This window comes from Gadus chalcogrammus, chromosome 14 (assembly GCF_026213295.1).
Source record: "Gadus chalcogrammus isolate NIFS_2021 chromosome 14, NIFS_Gcha_1.0, whole genome shotgun sequence".
NCBI lineage: Eukaryota > Metazoa > Chordata > Actinopteri > Gadiformes > Gadidae > Gadus > Gadus chalcogrammus.
The window spans coordinates 12,794,615-12,817,078 of record NC_079425.1 but is presented as its reverse complement, the minus strand read 5'-3'; the positions used below and the strand labels follow the sequence as shown (position 1 = coordinate 12,817,078).

General features: G+C 43.3%; 1 protein-coding gene across 1 annotated transcript in view; it reads right to left on the bottom strand.

Annotated features, from left to right (window-relative positions):
• Nucleotides 1-212: 212 nt before the first annotated feature.
• Nucleotides 213-22,464, bottom strand: part of LOC130403889 (protocadherin-9-like) — a 167,209-nt gene continuing 144,957 nt past the window's right edge. Inside the window, exon 5 of the mRNA XM_056608415.1 lies at nt 213-2,227. Coding sequence (XP_056464390.1) covers nt 1,851-2,227 — 377 coding nt within the window. The 3' untranslated portion in view covers nt 213-1,850. The remainder of the gene's footprint in view (nt 2,228-22,464) is intronic.

Sequence of the window (22,464 nt, the reverse complement as noted above, 5' to 3'; positions counted from 1 at the left end):
CCATTGTAAAAATACCCATTGTCTATCATCTAGGTATACTTCTAGATTATGTTAAATGTTATTGTCATTTTTATTTTTATTATAATTGTACAATATAATATTAATATTCTATTTAATTGGATTGATACCTTGTCCTGAATTCTGGGAATGCCCATTTCTTCCACACAGTGTAGATATTGCAATTGGAGACCAGCTAAATGATGAAGGATAAAGTGTGTGCATAATGAAAACATTTATTGCAGTAGCCGTATACCTGTAGAATAATAACAAGGATTAACTGTTTCAATATCTGTGATGTCACACACCCCCACGACAAACATACTGCAGTAAGCAAACTCAACACTCCACCCCTAACAGAAGGTTGTTTTGTGACGGTAACATGAAGGTGCTTTACAAACGATGCCTTCTTAATACACAAATCTGGTATAGACAAAATGAAATATGACACAAAATAATCCACTTCATTTTAAGAGCTATAACTTGTCGCATGCTATTCCCTTGTGTAAATTAGCCTTCCATGCTGTGGGGGAGGGGGGGGAGGAAAAGTTATGAATGATAGAATAATTTATGCCCGATGACACATGCCTGTTCGTTTCATTTGATTTCACAGAGCTAATTTAGTCTTTTCAAATCTGCATGATGTGTTTAAATTTGTCCAACATTCATGACCTGTTTGTCTTTTAGAAAGGATGTCCTCATTTAAATTTACGTAAAAAACGTCACGAAGGCACATTGAATTAGGTCTGTCGTCGTTTTGTTTTCTCTACGTATGGAAAAATATTCTGTATGGAAATTATATTCATATATGTAACTAAATTGCAAGTACTACTGAGAATTTGAGCTCTGCTGAAAATCACTTTCGATAAAATGTATACAGTATTAAGATCAACATTAGATAAAACATTTAGCCATTTACAAATATATTGCTATTGAATTTTACTCAACACTTTTTAAAATCGTTTTTTAGAGGAACTTTACTTTTCACCATTTAAATTGTATAATGTAGAATATTGAGTACTGACATCCTTCTTACAGAATACATATATATATATATTGAAAACAACGGTGGCGCAGCACTTCAAAAAAGCAAAGAAATGGAAAGTGGAATACAGTTTTGGGGGAAATTGTTTTTTAAAATAACTCTAGGGCAATGATGAAGTCAACAAACGTTTGGCCGCATTTTAAATATCTTGGTCCAGCTGAGTTGTGAAATTAATGTAACACAAAGCCATAATGAGGATCACTGTCCTACTGGTCGGATTATAACGGGTACATGATTGGTTAATAGGTCCTATTTACAAACACACAGACATAGACAGAGTAAACAAGAGTCCACTAACAGTGTTTTCTCCCAGTTACGTTGATTGTGTTGATTAACATAGTCCCAAATAACTCAATAACAACCACACCACAAATATCAGGATATATTGGTCACCCAGCAACGTTTTTAGGAACGCTTTTTCTTTTTTCTTTTTTTATTCATTTTTTTCCATTCTGTCCATTCCTGCGCATTGGTCGTCCCCAGGATTTCGTCCAAAATCACAGGAGGTGGACAGAAAAAGGTAAAGTCAAAGAATTCCTTCCACATTTGATTATAAAAAAAGTGAACTCCAACCGGTGTCGTATTAAAGTTAAGCTGTAAGGGTGCAGAGCAGAGGCGCTAAATCTAGTGGTCTACAGAAGAGAGGGAGCGATCGCAGAAGCATCAACTTAAGTCTCAAAGAAACTCAATGAAACAAAAGAACAAAGAAGAAAAAGGAGAAAAGTTGAAACAAGGAGCCTGTGTTTGAGTCTTCCCCTGTGTGCCGTGGTCCCAGAGGGACGGAGACAGATCGTTCAGTTAGTTCCTCTTATAGCTGCTGTTCCTTGGGACTCTCTGGGCATGAGCTTGGCTGGTAGGACTTCAGGCTAGCCAGAGGGATGTCCGCCATGTTGCTGGCGGTGGTGAAGTGTCCCTCTCCACTCCCAAATATCTTGCGCTCTCCAAAGTGGTCCGAGCGACCACCCTCGTGCTTCCAAGACCGGGTCAGCGTGTGTCCGTTGAGGAGCGCGTCCTTGGGCCCCCACTCCCGCTGCGAGGAGCCGAAACCAGAGACCGGAGACTTGGGCTGCTGGTAGGTCCCTAGGGTAGGGGGCATCCAGCAGTTGTCCGAGTGTCCAAGGACCAGACATTCCTGGGTGCACATCTCGGTGGCCTCCACCAACCCGCGAGGACCCAGCGGACCGTCTGAGGAGAGAGGAGAGGAAACAAAACATCAGAGAGAGAACCGACCAAACACACACACAAACTGAGATAAACACTATAAATCAACAATGGGACCAAAAGGTTGTTTGAACCCCAAAGTCTGCAGTCTTACGTGAGGGCAGACCTAGAGCCCGATGCCTGAACCTCTACATCCTTGATGACATTTATCTGAACTCACTGTTAGTATCTTTGGTTGAAAACATCTGCTACATGAATAAATAGTAAATAGAATAACGTAACAAAACACAAAAGAGAAATAATCAATCCGTGACTTCATAATACAATGCAAAATCTATTTTATTTTCCTCATCATCATATTTGTTGTGTGGTAAATAGGTTTATAAATGGTCTCCCATCGTATGTAATTAAGATGATTAAGCTGATTAGCACTTTGTGTGTTTCCCAGACAATATCTCTGCATGGAGGGAATTATTAAGGCTTGGAGTTTTATAGCTTGAAGGAGATTGGAGCTGACCATCTCTTGCCGGAGATCCATCCCAAACCAGACCTCCATCCCTGGACACACACCAACCCCACCAAGAGCTCCATGGCTAGGCATCTCTATCCAGACATCAACCCCAAACCAGAGCTCCATAGCTGGGCATCCCATCCCCACATCCAACCCAAACCAGAGCTCCATATCTGGTAATAACTCGCCAAATGTCCGTCCCAAACCAGAGCTCAAAAGCTGGTAATTCCCAGCCAGATCGGATATATCAAAAATAATATATATATATATAATTTTAGATATATCCGACATATTTGAAGAATGTTTAAATGAACAGTGGAGTTGAAATTGACAGGATCTGAGTGCAACTTTTTTACGCTTTGATAGCTTTAATCTCGATTGTCTTGAAAATGCATCAGCATTTATGGACACATCTTTATAAGACCACTTGATAATCATGATGCAATTTGTTACAGAATATTTAATTCAGTCAGGCAGGAGGCTAGCTAATACCTTTCTTTCAAATACCGTACGATTCCGATCTCTTTGTATTTTCATTACTTAAATCTCTATTAAACTCAAATTCTATATTCCATATTTTTATCCACAACATTCCAAAATAAATGCTTTCTATTTTGTGTATCTGAAATTACAGTGCGTAGTGTTTGCTAAATTATTCCTAAAGCAATATGAATTACTTAAACAAATTAGTTATTGTTATTAAAATATACTATATACAACCATAACTGTTTTAAGGGTAAGTATAAAGGGACGATAAAACGCTACTTAAGTATAAGCTGTCTTGTGTCCGAAATTATGCCTTTAATTTAAACATAGACCCATTTCATGATGATGAATGAAGGTAATTTTAAATAGATAATCCTTGTCAAATATATTTTCACATCCAAATATACATTGAGGACTAGATGAGATGGTAATTATTACAGGATGAGAAATTCCGGATGAATGAATAGCTCACTTTAAGTTTTAAACCCTTTTCATGTGTGTAATAGCATATCTTTTGTACCAACATAGTACCTTTTTAGTTGAGGTTAATTTAAAGGTTGTGGTTGTGATGATGTGAGTGCTGTCTGGCTGTAGGTGTTCTCCTGAGATTAGCCTTGGGCTACTGCATAACCACTAGCACCTAGCCGTCCCCAGCCACCATCACATTGCAGAGCAGGGTAGTTAATCTATTTTCTTGGACTGCTACCTCTCCAGATAATCAGCCTCATGTCGTGGCTCATTTAGTCGACCTAGATCTCAGCGGTGCGTTGGGTCCAATCTCCCAACGCCACAGGATCTTATCCATCCAGCTTCAGCACCACTAATATCATGTTGTCACATTGTAGTTGAATGTGTGCATCAGAATATATTCCTATTGCACTCTATATAGAATCTGTAACATTTCCTATTATTAAGGTAGCCTATGTATAAAGACGGAGTGTGACATGTATGTGATTGTATTCATATGGGAAAGCTTGAAAAAACATGTTTAGAACTTATAGTAGCTAACTCCATGCTAACTTTCGACGAACTAACTCTATTCTAACGCTCTTCTAGCTAACTCACTACTAATGAACTCTTGACTTAATATCTACTAACTAACTATTTCAACTTTCTAATAACCTCCTGCTAGAGGGCCTGAGACAGGAACCAGGGTAGAACTCTGGGTGGCCGGCGAGCTAGCGTAGCGCATAATGGCGTGCATCGCCGGGGTGACAGCAAGATTAATTCCCTAAATGAGATAGGGGAGGGAAGGCGGTGTGTCGTTAGGGACGGGAGATGACGGACATGGAGGGGATGGAGGAGAGGAGGGGGTGCTGTGGCAGTGTGTTCGCTGAACATTTGTTGAGTTGATCTGGAAAACCTCTGGTATGTGGCTCTTTTCATTCAAACCTCATATGGCCTTTGGTGTAAAAAATAAAAAGCATTTTTATGAATACATTTCCGAAAGCCTTTTCTTCAGATTGTATTTCCAATGTACATTGGGTCAAGGCATTGTCATATGGAGCTATATGATTGTGTTTACCATGCAAATGTTTTAAAGTTGTTGTTTTGGCCTTCAGGAAGGTGACATCAACAAAGCCACCTTGAGCTGCGAGCGACACACAAAGACTCAATCAGTGGCAAGATTCTGATGCCAGCGCTGGCCAGGCGTTGCGCAGCCATGTGTTGATTACAGCACCATTACACCAATCAAATGTCGGTATTTGTGACTGCATCAGTTTTCTTTTTTTAAACAATGCTGATCAGCTCACTTATTAATCAGGCTTTTCTATTTCCATCCCGCTGGAAGACTGGGACTGCTCATTTGCATGGAGATCAGTCCAATCACGGGGCTCGCTGGGCAGCAGAAAACAATTTCAATCAGGGCCTCACTCTCTGCGCACCTCTTTCTCTCTCTGGTTCTCCTCTGCTAGATCTACCTGAAGTTGGGTACGATACAAAACAACACACCAACCACCTCAGAGTCTCAGAGTTCCAAATAAGACTTTTCAGATATGGCCAAAAACAATTATACAATACTACAATCGTAGAGTTTTCAGTACAGTACGTACTGTTAAATGAACAATACATGAGTTATAGTAGCTGGTCAACTATACAAATCCTTATTTTATCAAAAAAGTAATTAGGCATAAACTCGTCTGATGTGCAGTAACTAGAGACCCAGTTTGACACGTGTGAGTCGCTAGTCCGGCGCTGTCATCTCAAACGCGGCAAGTTTCATACAAACAAAGAATAAACCTGTGACTCAGAACACTCAAGGCTTTTAGGACTGTACTGCAAATCATCGACGCAAGACCCTTCTGCTGCAAACTGCCGCGAGGTCAGGTGGATTTCCTCCCTTAAATTGGAGCGGTGCTTTCTCCATAGGAAAACAATGAAGTGGGCCAGGCACAGTGTTCAAACACGTCTCAAGGGAAGACTTTGATGAGATAATTAGTGGGATAGGGTGAAAACACGACACCCAAACAGCAACTACTTGTCCTCGCAGCCTTAATGCAACCATAGCGAAATGGCATCAATAGCGAAACCAAAGGCAGCTATGGGACCCTTCCCTGTGGTAGAGAAAGTGTCAATGACATGTTTGTTTTGGTGACATCACCGTTGTTATCTCTTGGAAAAATAACCCGGGTTCACTGGGACCAGGATTAACTATGACGTCAGTTCATCGAGACCTGGTGAGAAGCAATTTATGGCCAACCAGACTGATGTTCTCCTGACCGCCAGGTTCTCTGCTCCAGACCGCTCCTGTTCTAGTGAAATGTTTCAGCACACTGTAGACCAGGGTTTTCCTCCGACCAAACATCATTCAAGTCCAACCATTATCAATCAGAGAAGATTGTAGATGGCAGAGGGTGGGATTAACCTATGACTTCTCAAATTTAGTTTCTCGATTCAAAAGAGTATTTGGCATCGCTTTCGTCTCATTCTCTGAATGCTGGCAGTCAACTGACCGCGTCTTCAGAGGAGCAGGTGGAGGCCGCTCATTTTAAAGCTGTCCTCATCACAAAGATCAACCCCCTCAGACTGTAGTAGTCCTCCTCTAAACACAGAGCGCAGACCCCTGCAGAGCCATATGGCGGCAAAGGCATACTTGCCTAGTGCGCACTAGCATAGCTCCTTGACGTATAAATCTGTTGGGTGAATCTTTGCATAGTAATGAGAATCCGTTCAAGTAGCACTGCTTAGTTTGAATGAAGACAGGTGCACGATGTGCAATTGGCAATCAATTGCAATTTCCCCCTAGGGAACAAGCTGCTCTTTTTGTTGAAAAGTGTGTTGGTGCGATGGCCGTTTGAGGTTCACTAGGGCCATAGTAATAGGTGATAGAGCTAAGGGTTAAAGGAGTCGGCTAGCAGGATTATATGATCCGAACAACCTCTTGGGAGCATAGCTATGACTGTTAACGGTTTGCAGTGGAGTTGAATATCCCAAGGGTCAAGAAAAGATCAAAAGGTCTTCTGTGTTGGATCCCTTGTTTTTATTTTAGTAGTGGTGATTAAAATGTGCTCTGCTTTTCCAGAATACATCTCATATAAATAACTTAATATACAGCATAAGATGAGAATAATTTGTAACAGAACTTTGGCGATCATGGACACAGACAGAGACACAGACAAACTTTTTTTTACTTTGAAAATGTTGGACCTGTGAGAACACATGATGCATATGCTGAATACAACACGTTATAACAGATGCCATTTTGTAATGAGGTTGACTCAACATTCATCAATCTATCAATTCATCCATATTTCATCCATCCGTCATCATCCATCCGTCACCCATAATTTTTCCAGCAATCCAACAATCTAAACACTCACACAAACAAATAATACATTTTCAACTGGCAGAGAGGAAATTCAAAAAATGTGTTTAATTTCTGAACCACTTTTCTGAAACGATGTGGCCACTCAAACCACTTTAAAATGGATCATTCGCCCACTCTCACACGGGCTCATTATTCAATTCATGGCTAACAAGGGATGGCTGCAGTTAGAGTTTGGGTGAGTCTGCTGAAGGGCACAAGGCTACGATTCAAGATGACTGAAAGAATATAATATGTAACAATGTAACAATATATAATTATGAAATAATTACCGAGCCACACTTAATTTGAAATCTTTAGCTGCGCTTAATAAACAATATAATTCATCAGTTTCCGTCTATTGACATTTTGGTGAATTGTGCTCATGATGAGCCATCATAACGCCATCAAAAAAAGGTGACATTTAAAAGGATTCATTTTTTTATTATTAAACACAGGAGGACACAATATCTTACAGCTGAATCAACATATCTATTCGTATTCCAATATATCCCTTCTCCACGTAAAAGGGTAACTTATGACAATTAGAAACGATTTATTGTTGTTGTCACAGTGCTCATGTTGATCTTCTTCTCCTGACCTATAGAATAACTGTAACTATTCACAAAGAAACCCACACACACATCCCCATGCACACACACACACACACACGCACGCACGCTCGCACACACACACACACACACACACACACACACACACACACACACACACACACACACACACACACACACACACACACACACACACACACACACACACACACACACACACACACACACAGCCAGTTTTAGGATTGTCTACAGAGTGCTCTTAATATTCAGAATTAATTTAATAATATTACTATACATAATATAGGAAATAAGGGAACGGCAGGTAGCAAGGGGAGTGAGGAGATGTAGAAGTTTTTCACATGATGTCTGCACCCACAGCTCTGTAGCCATGCTGCCAGCTTCCACGAGATGGACCAAGCAGCAGCCTTTACCATCTGAGTTTCACGTGGAAGCGGCTATCAGGTAGCTTCTCTTGAAGCACATAGGTGTTCCACGATAAAGACTAGCATGTAGTGCCTCGGGGCCTCTAGGTGGAACATGGTAGAGACTAGCATGTTGTTTCTCTAGCAGCCTTTAGGTGTTTCGATGTCGGTGGAGGCAGAATGATAAGTACAATTTCAAATTCAATGGGAAGAAATGTGATTAAATCCTCTTAAAAAGAAGCCAATAATTGTTTGCCTCGGCTTAGGATTTCAGTGGCTAGTTCATCTTCATAGAATGGTTTATGCTACGTCCTGGTTTAAAGGTTTCAGTAAAAAAGTTGATTACGGTTCATTAATTAAGGGCTGCATTTTAATGAAGCAAAGACTGGTGGAGATTTTGTATACTAAATACGGAAAAATTTATTATTTCCTTTGCTCGTTGAAATCATGGCAACACTCCCTAGCGGGCAAATCGACATCTTTAGAACGCTCGTGGGTGACCCAATGTGTGACATCACAGATGCTTCATTCATAGTTTCTATGACACGGAAGCATCTTCGCTACCCCTCCACCAACACCCCCCTACTCAGCGTCTGGTACGAGACCACCAAGGTGGGGTAACCACCGTAAACCGCCTCCCGGTTTGTAACTGTGAGGGAGTTTGAGTCTGCGGGCTAATCTCTAATGAGATAACGGCTGGCTAATTAATAGCAAAATGGGAGCGAGGCACTAATGGGGCAAGTCTACGCCAATAACCCAGGGCCTGGCAGAGAAAGAGTGAGAGGGAGGTGGGGAGGGAGAGAGAGGGGGCGAAAGATAGCGGGGGAGAGGGAGCAAGAGCGTGGGGGAGAAAGATAGAGAGAGCAGAAGAGGGAGGGAGATTTAGGTCTATGACGTGCATATAGTTAGTATGCTGCTGGCGCGTCCAGATGTTGTTATTTGGGGATTAATGAGTTTTGTGTTGGTCCAGCATGACAGCTTCCAGCCACGCCAGGGCTCCAGCTGCCACTCACACCCACAGCTACTCCCTGCTCCCTAAAGCCCCTTACTCCTGCCACCTCCTCCTCTAACCATGTTCCTCCTCTAACTCCACCTCCTCCTCCTCCTTATTCAACAGCAGCATAACTGAGGAACGCCAGTAGCAGATATCTGACTACACTATGACAACAGCTCCCATCCACTGAAAGTACAGTTCAGCTCTATAATGGAGGATAATATGGAGATGGAAGAGGCCGTGATTAGGGAGGAGATGGAGGAATACATTGAGGAAGAGTAAAAAATGAAGCAGGAGATGGAGTGCTGTCGGAGATGAAGAAGATGGTGAAGGAGGTGATGGAGGAAGAAATGAAGGAGATTGCAGAGATGGAGGGTTACTGGCCTGGGAGAAGAGGTGAGGTGATGGGGAGAAGAAGAGGAGTAATTGGTGGAGGTGATTGTTCTGTGGTGAGCAGAAGAGAGCAGCCGGCTCCCCGGGGGGTCCTGGACCCACGTAATGGATCTCCTCCCAGGGGCCTGCCTTTAGGAGCAGACCACAGCTCTCCCACTCGTCTACTTCCACAGTCCCAGCGGTCATATCAAATGAGGCACGAGGCTGGCTGGTGGAGCAGAGGAGAGCAGGAGGACTTGAATGCGAACGATGAAGCACTGATGAGCCACTCCATAACAGAGATACAAGAGATATGTCTGCAGTGTTTCTGCAATGTTTTCAGAATACTCCAGACATCAAACCCTCATCATGATCGACACCACGCCTTCTACAGCCCTATTTCTTACCACCAAGCAGTATTGATTTGTATAATATAGTATAGTATATTGTCCTGAAGTGTAGTTTTAGTTTAGTGATATGACGGTGTAGTATAGCACAACACAGTACAGTATATCATGTAATGGAATATAAGGACTTAAGAGAGGGGCATGCAATGAATGATATAAAACCCAAACTTAAAAAAACTGAACTTCACACAACTGCAATTCCCTTTTGGTGAAATAAATATGTTGAAATCAGTTTGTCAACGAGTTCCTGCATGCACATGTGCAAATTAAATTGTAAACAACTTTCATAACCTGACATTTTGTAGAGTAAATGTCAATGTACTGAAAATGGCTTTCAGATGGGCATGGTGGCGAACAGCCCCTGCAGAGATAATAATACTGACGTTTTGATAGACTTCAAATGACAATGTCTACCTTTAAATAAGACTTTAAAGCATTGTCTTCTTATAAAACCCAAGGTGTTTTAATCAATAAACCAGTCTAGTTTATGTCACAAATACCATCCCTAACGTCACACATCTTGCTCGAGATTGTATGACATTAACATGGATGTAACAAGCCTTGCTTTGATTGCCTGCAATGCAATTCATGACATATTTGATGGCTTAACGTTAACATCACAAATCATGTATTTGTGATGTAATTGGGGTACCACAGATAAAATCATGAGAGAGAGAGAGCAGCAGATAAGAAGACTACCTCTACCATCGGCCGGAACGCAGCGTGGATTCTGCATTTATCTAAAACCCCCCATTGCATTACTCTTGGGCTGGGCTTTCTGATAAGAAGAATATTGTATCAAAGTTGAAGAACTTCAGAGAAAGTCAGATAAATAATGAATTAGGCTGGTTTAAGAATCAATAAGTTCCAATATGAATTACCCTAAAGCCTTCGCCTTGTGCGATGTACAGAAAGAACAAGAGGAAAAAAGCTATAATGAACATATATATATATATATATATATATATATATATATATATATATATATATAGGCAAGCCGTCCCTACTCAAAACAAAAGAGAAAACTAAGTTTACAAAGGGAGGAGTGCCCGTGGAGCACCGGAGATCTTTTAAAACTGTTGTTTTGACAGCCCCAGTAGCGTCAAGGAGTTCGATACGATCCACACGCTCAACCTTCATCAATTATCAATAATCAACCTTTTGAATCATTAAAACCCATCCGTCCAACTATCTGTTAAAAAATCAACCAATCAATCAATCTATCTGTCCTTCCATCTAGCCTTTCATCCATTAAGAGTCTTCCATCTTGACCCCAAGGCGAGGGTAGAAGAAGAGAAGATCCAGATTAGAGAAGAAACGGAGAAGGGGAGAGATAGAAGAGATGGGGAGAGATAGAGAGGAAAGACAGAGAGCGAGAAGGAGAGACACATGATCGAGTAGGGTAGAGAGAAGAGAGAAAGAGAGAAACATTCACACATATCTATACCACGTATACTTGAAACATCAATGGAAGCATTAACATTATTACAGCATTACATCATTTCATGGCACAGCAATAAGGTTTGGTATCAACAGAGTTTGTACTCGCTGACCTAAAAAGCCTTGTCTCGTCCTTTTTTGAAAAAGAGGCTTGCGTTTGTCTCCTAGCATCTTGTGCATGACAATCTTGCGATTGTCATGCACTCGTGTTAGTTCAAAGTCTTCAACCTGGCAACCTGAGTGAGATTCAAGTCTCATTGCTTGGTGTCAATGTCGCACATTGCACCTGTAGTCTGGTATTTAAGAAGTAAGTACCAAAGACTTACGCTGAATTTGACTTTTTGGATTTTATTAAAAGGTGACCTAGTTTTGATGGTAACACGCCCAAAACACCTAACAGAAATAAAACCACTCACATACGGCTTTTCCTCCACACTTAATCCCTTCAATGCATTATATCTTAGATGTGGCCATGTAAGAGGTTATGGCGATGGACTCACAGCCCAGAGGTTCTGTCTTTAAACCCCCATGTCCACAGTCTGCCCCTTAATGACGAGCATCAACAAATATACATCCACTGAATTAGCTTTGATAAAAGGGACCAAAAAAAGTGACAAAATAAGAGGGCTATACAATATGCACAACATGTCTTTCTTCCTAACCACAATAAACCAGTCGTAAAGCCCTCCTTAACTGTGACTGTGTGAACGTGTAAACCCTGACCAAACATGTTAAAACGACACTTGGCACGAGCTGCTGCAGGATCAGACGGAGGCTGGTGCCAGAGATTCGGGGAGGTGCACAGACGTAATTACATCACGAGCGCCGTCAGCAGCGCTGCGGCTGCAGGGACAATAACGCAGCGCTACGCCGGCGATGCCAAGCCACCAACGGCAGCAGAATGTGCTGCGGCCCAATGAAGCCACTGAGTTCCCATGACAACTTGATGCCTGCTTGTGACAGTGCTTACTCTCCTGCTCCCTCACAACCGATCCCTCGATCACTGAGCCGTGCCTTCTCATTGTCGTCCCAGAAGTCAGTCCCCGACTTCTGCTCTTTCCTGCCACGCGCTTCAATTCATTTCAGTTAGTGTCCCGATCTTTAGACTAAGACGCATTGAGGTGTGAGAGAGACGAACACAGGAAGGTCCTGTCCCCAAACCGACTCCACTGCCCATCTACACATCTCAGGGCATGTTAGACATGGAAACAGGTAAGACTGCCACAAGGTGAGGGTCACCAGTGAAACACCTACGCTCCAATACATAGACATCAACACACATGAGGAATGTCTTTCCAACGCAATGTGAGTGCCTGGTTTGAAACTGCACAGCTTGTGACTGAAGGCAACCTATAATGGTCATGTTTACCGCACGGTGTAGCAGCTCCATGAGACAAATCTAATGGTGTGTAATGCGTTCTCCCGCTGTCTTCCAGAACACACAGTACAGGGTGGCGGAACAGGGCAGGGCTGTAAACCCAGACCAGGTCTTGTTGACTGGATCACTTCACCTCATCCCCCGCCCAGCCACCCTGGGGTGCACCCTGGGTCTTCAACTTGTTCTCTGCCATTCAGGAAGCTTTGGTTAACCTGGGCCTGCTGCGATGTCATGTGCTATGCTGTCATTCTTCCACTTTCAACTTGGAAGGATAATTAAAATGAGAGAATTTTTCTGTAAAACAGCTGTTAACAGCATGTTAAGCACATCACACAGCCCTGTTCCAAGAACAGAAGGGGTTCTCTAAAAAAAACGACAACAATGAATTCAATCATTCATAGGATGAAGATTTTATCTATTACCTGCAAAAACATCACTGTGGTAGTTGAAATGTGCTGTGTGCGGCCTCATACACGAGACTCGCAGTTATTACTGAAGCTACGTCCTCGCCCACTTTAGTTGCTCTAACATTCGCTAACAAATATAAAAGCAAGATAGGTGTTCAATAACGTTTTTTTTTTTTCTAACTGAACAACTAATTTACATACGCTAAACAAAACACAGAGGCCGCTACATGGTTTTTATTAATCAACACCCCACAGGCTGTGTACATAAAGGATGTAAATAAATAATTGATTTAAGTATATTAATTTAGTATTCAACAAGGTCATGCCTGCTCTGGCTCTCTGTGTAGGCTTCTTCTGCTGTTGAAACTCAGTAGCGTCTAGAATGTGCTTTACCTCTGTAGCAATTAGGGCCAGACTGAAATTAAACATAACATGCCAAATCACCTTGAATACTGAAGCAACAATGAAGCCATGCATATTAATGGTTGAACATGTACCAAGGTGAGGTAACACAATCAAAACCAGACAATATTTGTATTATAAATATTTTTTTATTACCGTATATTGAAACTTGAAATTAAATGATTTTTTTATAAATATATTTGATGTGATAATTATTATATATACATTATATTTATTTCAGAATTATAATTGTATTGATGCCCTAAAAAAAGACAAATCAGCATTGACTGTAATTACCAATGCGTTTCTTTAATTATATGAATCACTTAATAACACTGACTGCCTTTCTGAAATCCCATGTCTGCTACAGCCCATTGTTCAGAGCTCAGAACACTTTCATTTTGTTTCCGTGGTGAAGTGCGTCATCCATGGGCATTACATGGAAAAGAGCCATTCTTAAAATGGATGCTGTGTTGCCTTCTGTGGACAAGCCCACACACGCAGGCACACACTGACACACACACAAACACGCACACATACACACGTACACAGTAGCACATTAGTATCGGCAGGCAAAGCACCACACACAAACTGTGTGAGGTGCTGCAAAAGACTAATAGAATTGTTATTCTCTTATGAAAGTGTGGGAGGTAAGTGAGAGAGAGAGAGAGAGAGAGAGAGAGAGAGAGAGAGAGAGAGAGAGAGAGAGAGAGAGAGAGAGAGAGAGAGAGAGAGGGGGGGGGGGGACTGCAGGAGAGACACAGATGTAAATAGAGGGAGAGATGGATAGTGAGACAAGGATATGGAGAAGGTGGGAGAATGGCAGAGAGAGCAATAGAGGATGGCACATATTTTGTGAGAGGGAGAGCAGTTAAGAGAGAGAGAGAGAGACAGAGACAGAGAGAGAGAGAGAGAGAGAGAGAGAGAGAGAGAGAGAGAGAGAGAGAGCGAGAGAGAGAGACAGAGGGAGAGAGAGAGAGAGAGAGAGAGAGAGAGAGAGAGAGAGAGAGAGAGAGAGAGAGAGAGAGAGAGAGAGAGAGAGAGCGAGAGCGAGAGAGACAGAGGGAGAGAGAGATAGAGAGAGACAGAGAGAGAGAGAGAGAGAGAGAGAGAGGGAGAGAAAAGAAAGAAACAAGAAGTTAAAGAAATCAGGAATAGAGAGAAAGGAAGAAGAGAAAGAGAGGGAGAGGGGAATAGAGTGGAGAGTAAGAGAGAGAGAGAATGATGAAGATAGAGAGGAAGGGATGAAAGGAGAGAGATAGAAGGGAGGAAGATGTGTACTACACCATGAGGCAGACATAATTCTCGGTGTTGGTCGTTACCGAGGCCCTCCAGGAGTCTGGTAATAAAACGGAGTCTTGTTAATCCCCTGAGAGCCAAGTAATTGCACTGTTGAGATACATCTTCTGCGGTAATAATTGTAATTTCAGAGCCGCTCTGCCTACACGTAAACTTATTCATAGCCACCTGAGGGGGACAGGCCCTGGCGCTCTATTAAAGGGGAATTGAATTACAGAAATACAGTAGGCTTGGAAAAATAGGCCCTTGCCGCCTAACTTGTCACACAGAATTGTTTTATTGCCATTTCCTTTTAATCAGCAACACATAGGGTGAGCAGAGGAGATGGTTGTTGAGAAGGTTGTGAGAAGATTGACGATCATCTTGTGTTGTCTATACACACTGTTGCTGTTCGCACCCTAATCCATGTTGTCTCCTTGTTTTAATTGTTTAGCTAACAGCCATATGCCCAATGCATCTTTGTACTAGCAGGATAAATGAACCAGGAGCTGGGATGGATTTGCTCTCTAAACTTGTTATGATAGAATACGTTCATATTAATCCAAGCATGCAGGGCGCAAATTTTTCCTCATATTTGTTGCGCAACACAAACAATAACTACAATAATATAATTTCAATTGAGCAAATCAGACGCAGCACAAATGCAGCTTTGCTGCATTTTTTGCTAGAATCGTAGAATAAAAAGACAAAATAAGTTGTTTTTTGAGCTATCTAAACTGGTAGAATAAATTGGTTTATGAAGCTCTAATCTGTGGAATAGGTTGGGTTTAAGAGCTTTCTTAAACCGGTAGAAAAGGTTGCTGTTTTAGAGCTCTCTAAACTGGGAGAAAAGTTTGGTATTTTTGTCTCTCCACTGTAGAATTAGTTGTTTATTAGACCTTTAAACTATTGAATAATTCGTTGTTGAGACCACTCAACTATTATAATACAATGGTTTTGAAACTTGTAAATTCAATGTTTTTTGAAGGGCTCTGAACTGATTTAATAGGTGGTCTTTTAGAGCTTCTAAATTGGTAGAAAATATTTTTTGATTGTTATTTTTTTTCCATACTGGTTTTAACAGGTAGGCTTCAATATCTCAATTTTTGAGAGCTCTTAACTGGTAGAATAAGGTTGGCAGACCGTCTTTGTGCTCACCCGGCTTATTGGCTTGGAATGCGTCATGCGGCCATGTCACCGGAGAGAAGGCCTAATTAGTAAGATCATATGAATCATTACAGGTGACCTAGCATCCAGCAGAGGACTACAGTACCCAGGGGCAGTGTCACACAAGACAAACTAGAACAAATACTTCCTGAAAGTAGTGGCTATGAAGGAGAGAAAGAACAACAAGTGAGCCAAAGAAAGAAAAGGACAACAGCCGGATGGAGTGGTAGGAAAAACATGGGAGAAGAGGATGACTCCTGGAGAGAGAGGGGGGGTGGAGGTGAGGGCCTGGCGCGTGTTGGGTGCAGGTGGTGGATAACTTGTGTCAGCCAAGTAATTAAGTGTCCATCACATCGGCGCTGGAAGTCTGCTCAGCCCAGAAGCCACATCCAATATCCATCTGTGAGTGGGAGGGCAGCCAGCACAGCCTCTGAAGCAGCGCTTCAATAACAACCAATATTGTCTGCAGTTCGTCCAGGACGAGTTCTGGTCAACACACACACACACACACACAGACAGACAGGTGCACCACATGCATCTCCCATCAATGTATATATATATATATATATATATATATATATATATATATATATATATATATATATATATTTAGAGAGAGAGAGAGAGAGAGAGAGAGAGAGAGAGAGAGATGAGGTGTAAAGTGTAGATATATAATCTCTCGATTACATTTACATATTTTAGTATAGTATATTTAAATTTAATGTTTTTATTTTTTGTTTTATGCCCAATCTCTGTGTATATATATATATATACATATATATACACACAGAGAGAGAGAGAGAGAGAGAGAGAGAGAGAGAGAGAGAGAGAGAGAGAGAGAGAGAGAGAGAGAGAGAGAGAGAGAGAGAGAGAGAGAGAGAGAGAGAGAGAGAAGAGAGAGAGAGAGCAAGGGAGATTCCCAGAAAGCTCTTGGTCTGTGTAACAGTTTATATGTTTGGCAATCCTCTTTTTTTTTAACGTAGGTACATGAGTGAAACTAATTTGTTGTTTTTGAAGATGGCAGCAATTAATCTTTCAAATGACCTGGCGAGATGAAACCAGTAGAAGGAGGGGAGGCGAGGAAAATAAATGCCAGCATTAGAGAAGAAATTACAAGATGACCTTACTGAACAATGATTTATGGATTCACTAGTCTGGCAATTACACCAGGTGATACCTTTGAAAATTTCCAGCCATGGAAATTAAATTTGCTGCTCTGCAAACTGTGAACTTGTCAAGGACGTTGAGACTGTTAGCCACGTTAGCCAGGCTCAACCATGCGCCGTCACACCATTTCTCACATGTTTACACCTCATCACACATGGGTTGTGTATCACACTTTGAGGGGGGGGGGGCTGGCCCGTTTGCCTGAATTTTCTAATTTGCAGTTATGCTATAATCTGGAGGAACAATAATTACAAAACATTGCATAATGATACATAGAGCGTCCCATTGGCTATAAGAGGATTTATTAAGAATGATTTACATTCTTCTAATGAGCTGTCATTCTAAACCAATCACATGCAAAACAATGAAAATCGAGTGCTTACAAGTGATTGGGACCCCGGTATCCCTCACTAGCATGATACCATTCTCCCTGTCTCTACCACCAACATGTAAGTATGTTTCCTGTCCCTCCCATTAGCGTAAGCCTGTTCCTTCCTCTCCCACAGGCATTATGGGATACCACATTACCAAAAGCCTTTAAAGGGAAAGAAACCACTGAAAGTAATAGTGACCGAACTAAATCAATAAATAAACTGGTATATAAGGACCTTTTCTATAATACCCTTCTCTTACACCAAGACCACCTTGTCTGTCTTTACTAGTGACTTTACAGATGACCAATTTCAGAAAACACAGGGGAGAGGTAAAAAAATGGGATTCCATTTCGGTTCAGAATGACTTTTCTATGCAGCTCTTCCCAAATCAACCAGGCGTGAGCGTACGATCGATCTTATATGACGCCTGTGATACTTCCTGGTTTGGTGTATTTGTTGTCTTAAATAAAGTTTGTGAGAAAAGCGATGTGTGATCCGTTTTACTTTCAGCCCAGTTAGTGCTTGGCTGGCGGTAAGCAACAGGGATGCTCTGTGCTGTCTCTCAGCTTCTAGTGTCAGTTTGTATCTCATCAAACCAACCACCACGCTGACGCGAGATTTCACCGACTCCTTTACTCCACACGACGACTCCTTCATCTCTCCTACAGCAAGATGTTGGTTCACTTTTAATCATATTTAAAAAGTAGTTTATATTCCGTAGACAGCTCTGACGAATTGAAGTCAGTTTACTTTTACCCAAGGCCACAAATTTTTTAAGAAATTTGAAAAAAAGAATAATACTTGATTGAGATCACATATAAAGATGTATTGCTTATAAACCAATTCAGCTTTGAAAGGTCTAGTCCAAACAGATCGCCAAATAATTAGTGATGTTCGCTGAACAGATGTTAAATTGGGGATCATATCCCTGTACGATTTTGAGAGGGTCAAAACACAAACAATTAAAGAGTTGGAAACACGATAGTTCGCAGACCTAAGATCCACGCCAAAAAGGTTTGACAACCACTGAATGAGATCACCAGACAGAAGGACATACTGTTGTCAGGATTGGCTAGGAACCAATCAGAAAGCAGCTAACAGACAAAGGAACCAATCAGCAGGCTGAGTAGAGAGAGGGATGACCATTAAATTGTAAATGGCAGTCTGTCAAAACCCATTCCTCCATCTCTCCGTCCGTATCCCTGCTGCGCTGCTCTAGTCAGAGCAGCCACGCCACCCCTTTGCCCTCTACCCCGATCCTTCCTCCATCCCTCTCGCCATCCCTCCTTCTGTGATCGCACCATCTCCCTGCTACAGTCAGAGACCCCCCCCCTCCCCTTCTCACCACCCTCTCTCTGCTACAGTCAGAGGTCCCCCCCCCTCCCCTCCGCACCCCCTCCACCCCTCCCCCGTCCTATCTGCATCACTCCTTCCCTCCTGCTCTGTCAACAGACATTTGATGACCCCCCCTGATCTTCTCACCCCCCTCGGCCCCCCCATCTCTCCGTTCCTCCCCCCCATCTCTCCATCTCTCCCCCCCCCCCGTTCCTCCGTCTCCTCCCCCCATCTTCTGAAAGTCAGAGCTCCGGCAGGTTCTGACCCAGTGATGAGGTCGCGACCTCTGCAGTGATGAGCAGGGAGACCATGGCAGGCGTGGAGAGGACACACACACACACGAAGAGACACACATAAAGAGACAGAAACGCACACACATTTACACATAAAACACACACACACACACACACACACACACACCCACAAACATACCATACACAAACACACGCCACACACACACACACACAGACATAAACACGGATACACAAACCAAACACACATATACAACCACACACACACACACAGACATGAACACGGATACACAAACCAAACACACATATACAACCACACACACACACACACACACACACACACACACACACACACACACACACACACACACACACACACACACACACACACACACACACACACACACACACACACACACACACACAATACATGGATACAGACACACACACGCACACACTAATCAATGTGTTAAAATACATGCCTACACACAAAAACAAGAACACACATGCACACAAGTACACTTACACACAATGATCAAACTTAGTGTGTGATAACAAACAAAACAAACTAAGTGTGTGTAACTAGGTAAGTAATTATGGAATGCTAACTAGCAAGGGGATGCTAGTTAGCGATGGATGGTAGTTTTAGAGCGATGCCAGAGGGCCTTTGTCTTCCCTTTCCTTGAGCCCATCTATAAATGGCTTGGATTTTAATCCTTTTAATTACGGATCCGCGCTACAATTACCTCAAATTAAATTACTCTGCAAGCCTCTGAAGGATAGACGCTCACTAAGAGGAGCAGGATCACACTGGCAGGGTTTTACCCTCTGGTACCAACCCCTACCTCCCCCAACCTCCTCCTGCTGCTCCACCCAGGAGAGGATGAGGAGCAGTGTCATACTGGCAGGGTTTTACCCTCTGGTTAAAGGCCTGGGAGGAGGGTAGGGAAGAGGCTACGGCGGACGCTAGAGAGGGGAGGCTTTGAAGAAGGCTAGGAAGGATTTTAGTGAGGAGGCTAGGGCTGAGGCTATTGAGAAGGCTAGGGAGGAGGCTATACAAGAGGTTAGGGAGGAGGTTAGTGAGGAGGCTAGGGAAGAGGTTAGGGAGGAGGTCAGTGAGGAGGCTAGGGAAGAGGTTAGGGAGGACGTTAGTGAGGAGGCTAGAGAAGAGGTTAGGGAGGAGGTTAGTGAGGAGGCTAGGGAAGAGGTTAGGGAGGACGTTAGTGAGGAGGCTAGAGAAGAGGTTAGGGAGGAGGTTAGTGAGGAGGCTAGGGAAGAGGTTAGGGAGGACGTTGTGAGGAGGCTAGAGAAGAGGTTAGGGAGGAGGTTAGTGAGGTGGCTGGACAAGAGGTTAGGGAGGAGGTTAGTGAGGAGGCTGGAGAAGAGGTTAGGGGGGAGGCTAGGGAGGAGGCTAGAGAGGAGGCTTTGGAGAGCGCAAGGGAGGAGGTTACTGGGGAGTTTAGGGAGGGTTTCAGATCAGCCTCAGTCAAGCACAGGGGAGGCACCAGAGCTGGCACAGAAGGCGCAGAGAGAGTAGACATAACTTGAGGAAGAAGAAAGGAGGAGAGCGCAAGGAAGTTGAAAGGAAGAAGATGGCAAATGGAGAAAGAGAGAGGGAGAGAGAGAGGGAGAGAGAGGGGGAGAGAGAGAGGGAGAGAGAGAGAGCGAAAGAGAGAAAGAGACACAGAGAGTAACAGAGACACAGAGAGCGAGACAGAGAGGGAGGAAAATAGAAAGAGAGACGCAGAGAGACAAAGAGAGTGAGAGAGAGCGCAGGCCCCCGGGCAGGCATCGAGAGGGCTGGCCGACATCTGAATGGTGGTTTGTTATGTACGCCGTGCCCGGGGAGGGGGCGCATATCACATCCATACCACCGGGGGCGGGGAGGCGGCTGACCCGGGAGTTTGTGTTGATATGCGTGGTTTCACGGGAGAGCGATTCATCCGAGAGTCTGTTTGTTCGGTGGTAATGAAGGGGGAGCTGGGGGGGGGGGGGGGGGGGGGGGGGGGGGGGGTGGAGGGGATGCTGGGAGACTGGAGGGATAATGACTTAGGGAGATTGTTTCATTCTCGTCCCGATCGAGGGGAATGAGTCGGTTCAGTCTCAGGGGAAGGGGTGGTGGGATGGGGGGCTAGAGTTGATGGTTAAAAGCCACCTCACCCAACCCCACAATGAGGTTTTAAAACAGCAGGGTGGCATCTGTCTCGGCTAACAGAGACATCTGTTCAGCTGTCCTCGGCTCAAAACAATCATGCAGTTGTCACAGAGATAACCGGGCGATATCCCGCTGCTGAAGTACAGTAGGGCCCACAACCCCGACACACTATACCGACATCATCATCATCATCATCATCATCATCATCATCATCATCATCATCCTCATCCTTACCAAGATCATCGCCAAGATCATCAAGATAATCTTCATCATCATCATCCCTTCCACCTGCCGTTGATTTGAGTTAAGATACCGCCACATAAAGATGGAAAAACAGATCCCTCTCCCTCTATCCAAGAGAGACTCGACAACTCTGATCCCTCGACTGCAGCGCATTGTCGCTCACACCGGGGAGGTTTCCGGACAACGTATTTGTAGACATAAATATATTTTCCATCCTGAGACTGCCAGATCTGAATTGAATTGAGACAACACCACCACGTGCCGGAGAACGAAGAAGTGCTGGCTTAATATTTGTGAATGCGAGCTGATATGGAAACAGAACGTGAAGACAAGAGGACGAGGAAGAAGATGTACTTAGTGTACTTAAATAAGATGTTTGTCTGCAGGGGTCGTAGGTCAGGGACCAGGCGGGGGTGTTGAGGTGGCGTGAAGCCGCTTGAAAAGCAGCGGTAATTAAGTGTAAATGGGCAACGCGACCCAACACCAGGCGCTCTGGACCTCTGACACGACTAATTGCGTTTGTTTAAAGGCTCCCGGGGAAATCCATTAGAGTACCAAAGTATCTAACAATGAATGTCAAGCTGTCAAGGGTTTTAGAGAGAACATGCTGCGTAGGCTTGGGTTTGAGTGAGTGTGTGTGTGTGTGTTTGTGTTTGATTGTATGTGTATGAATTTTGTGTGTTTGGTATGGGAGTTTGTGTGTGTCTCTGCGTTTAGCATGTGTTGAGCTAAAGTGTGTGTTTGGTTATGTGTGTATGTGTGTGCGCACATGTGTCTAAGGCCACTTAATTACCAGCCACCCAGGGCATCAGAAGTGTCTGAAGTTAATCTGACACCGTGTTGTGGTGTCACTGATGGAAGAGGCTGGATTAACCTCTCTACAGGGCTAATCCAGGCCATGAGGTCATCCACACACAACAGACGACCCCCAACAACTTGACCCCCACGGATCCCAGCAAGCTACATACACTGCCCTCAACGCCCTTATGTAGACGTGATTATTCTGGTGATGAGTTAATAAAAAAAAAAAACTTTGACGAAGACATCCCTGTTAAACAGAATGCCAAAATCAGGATTCCAAAATCAGGGACTGCA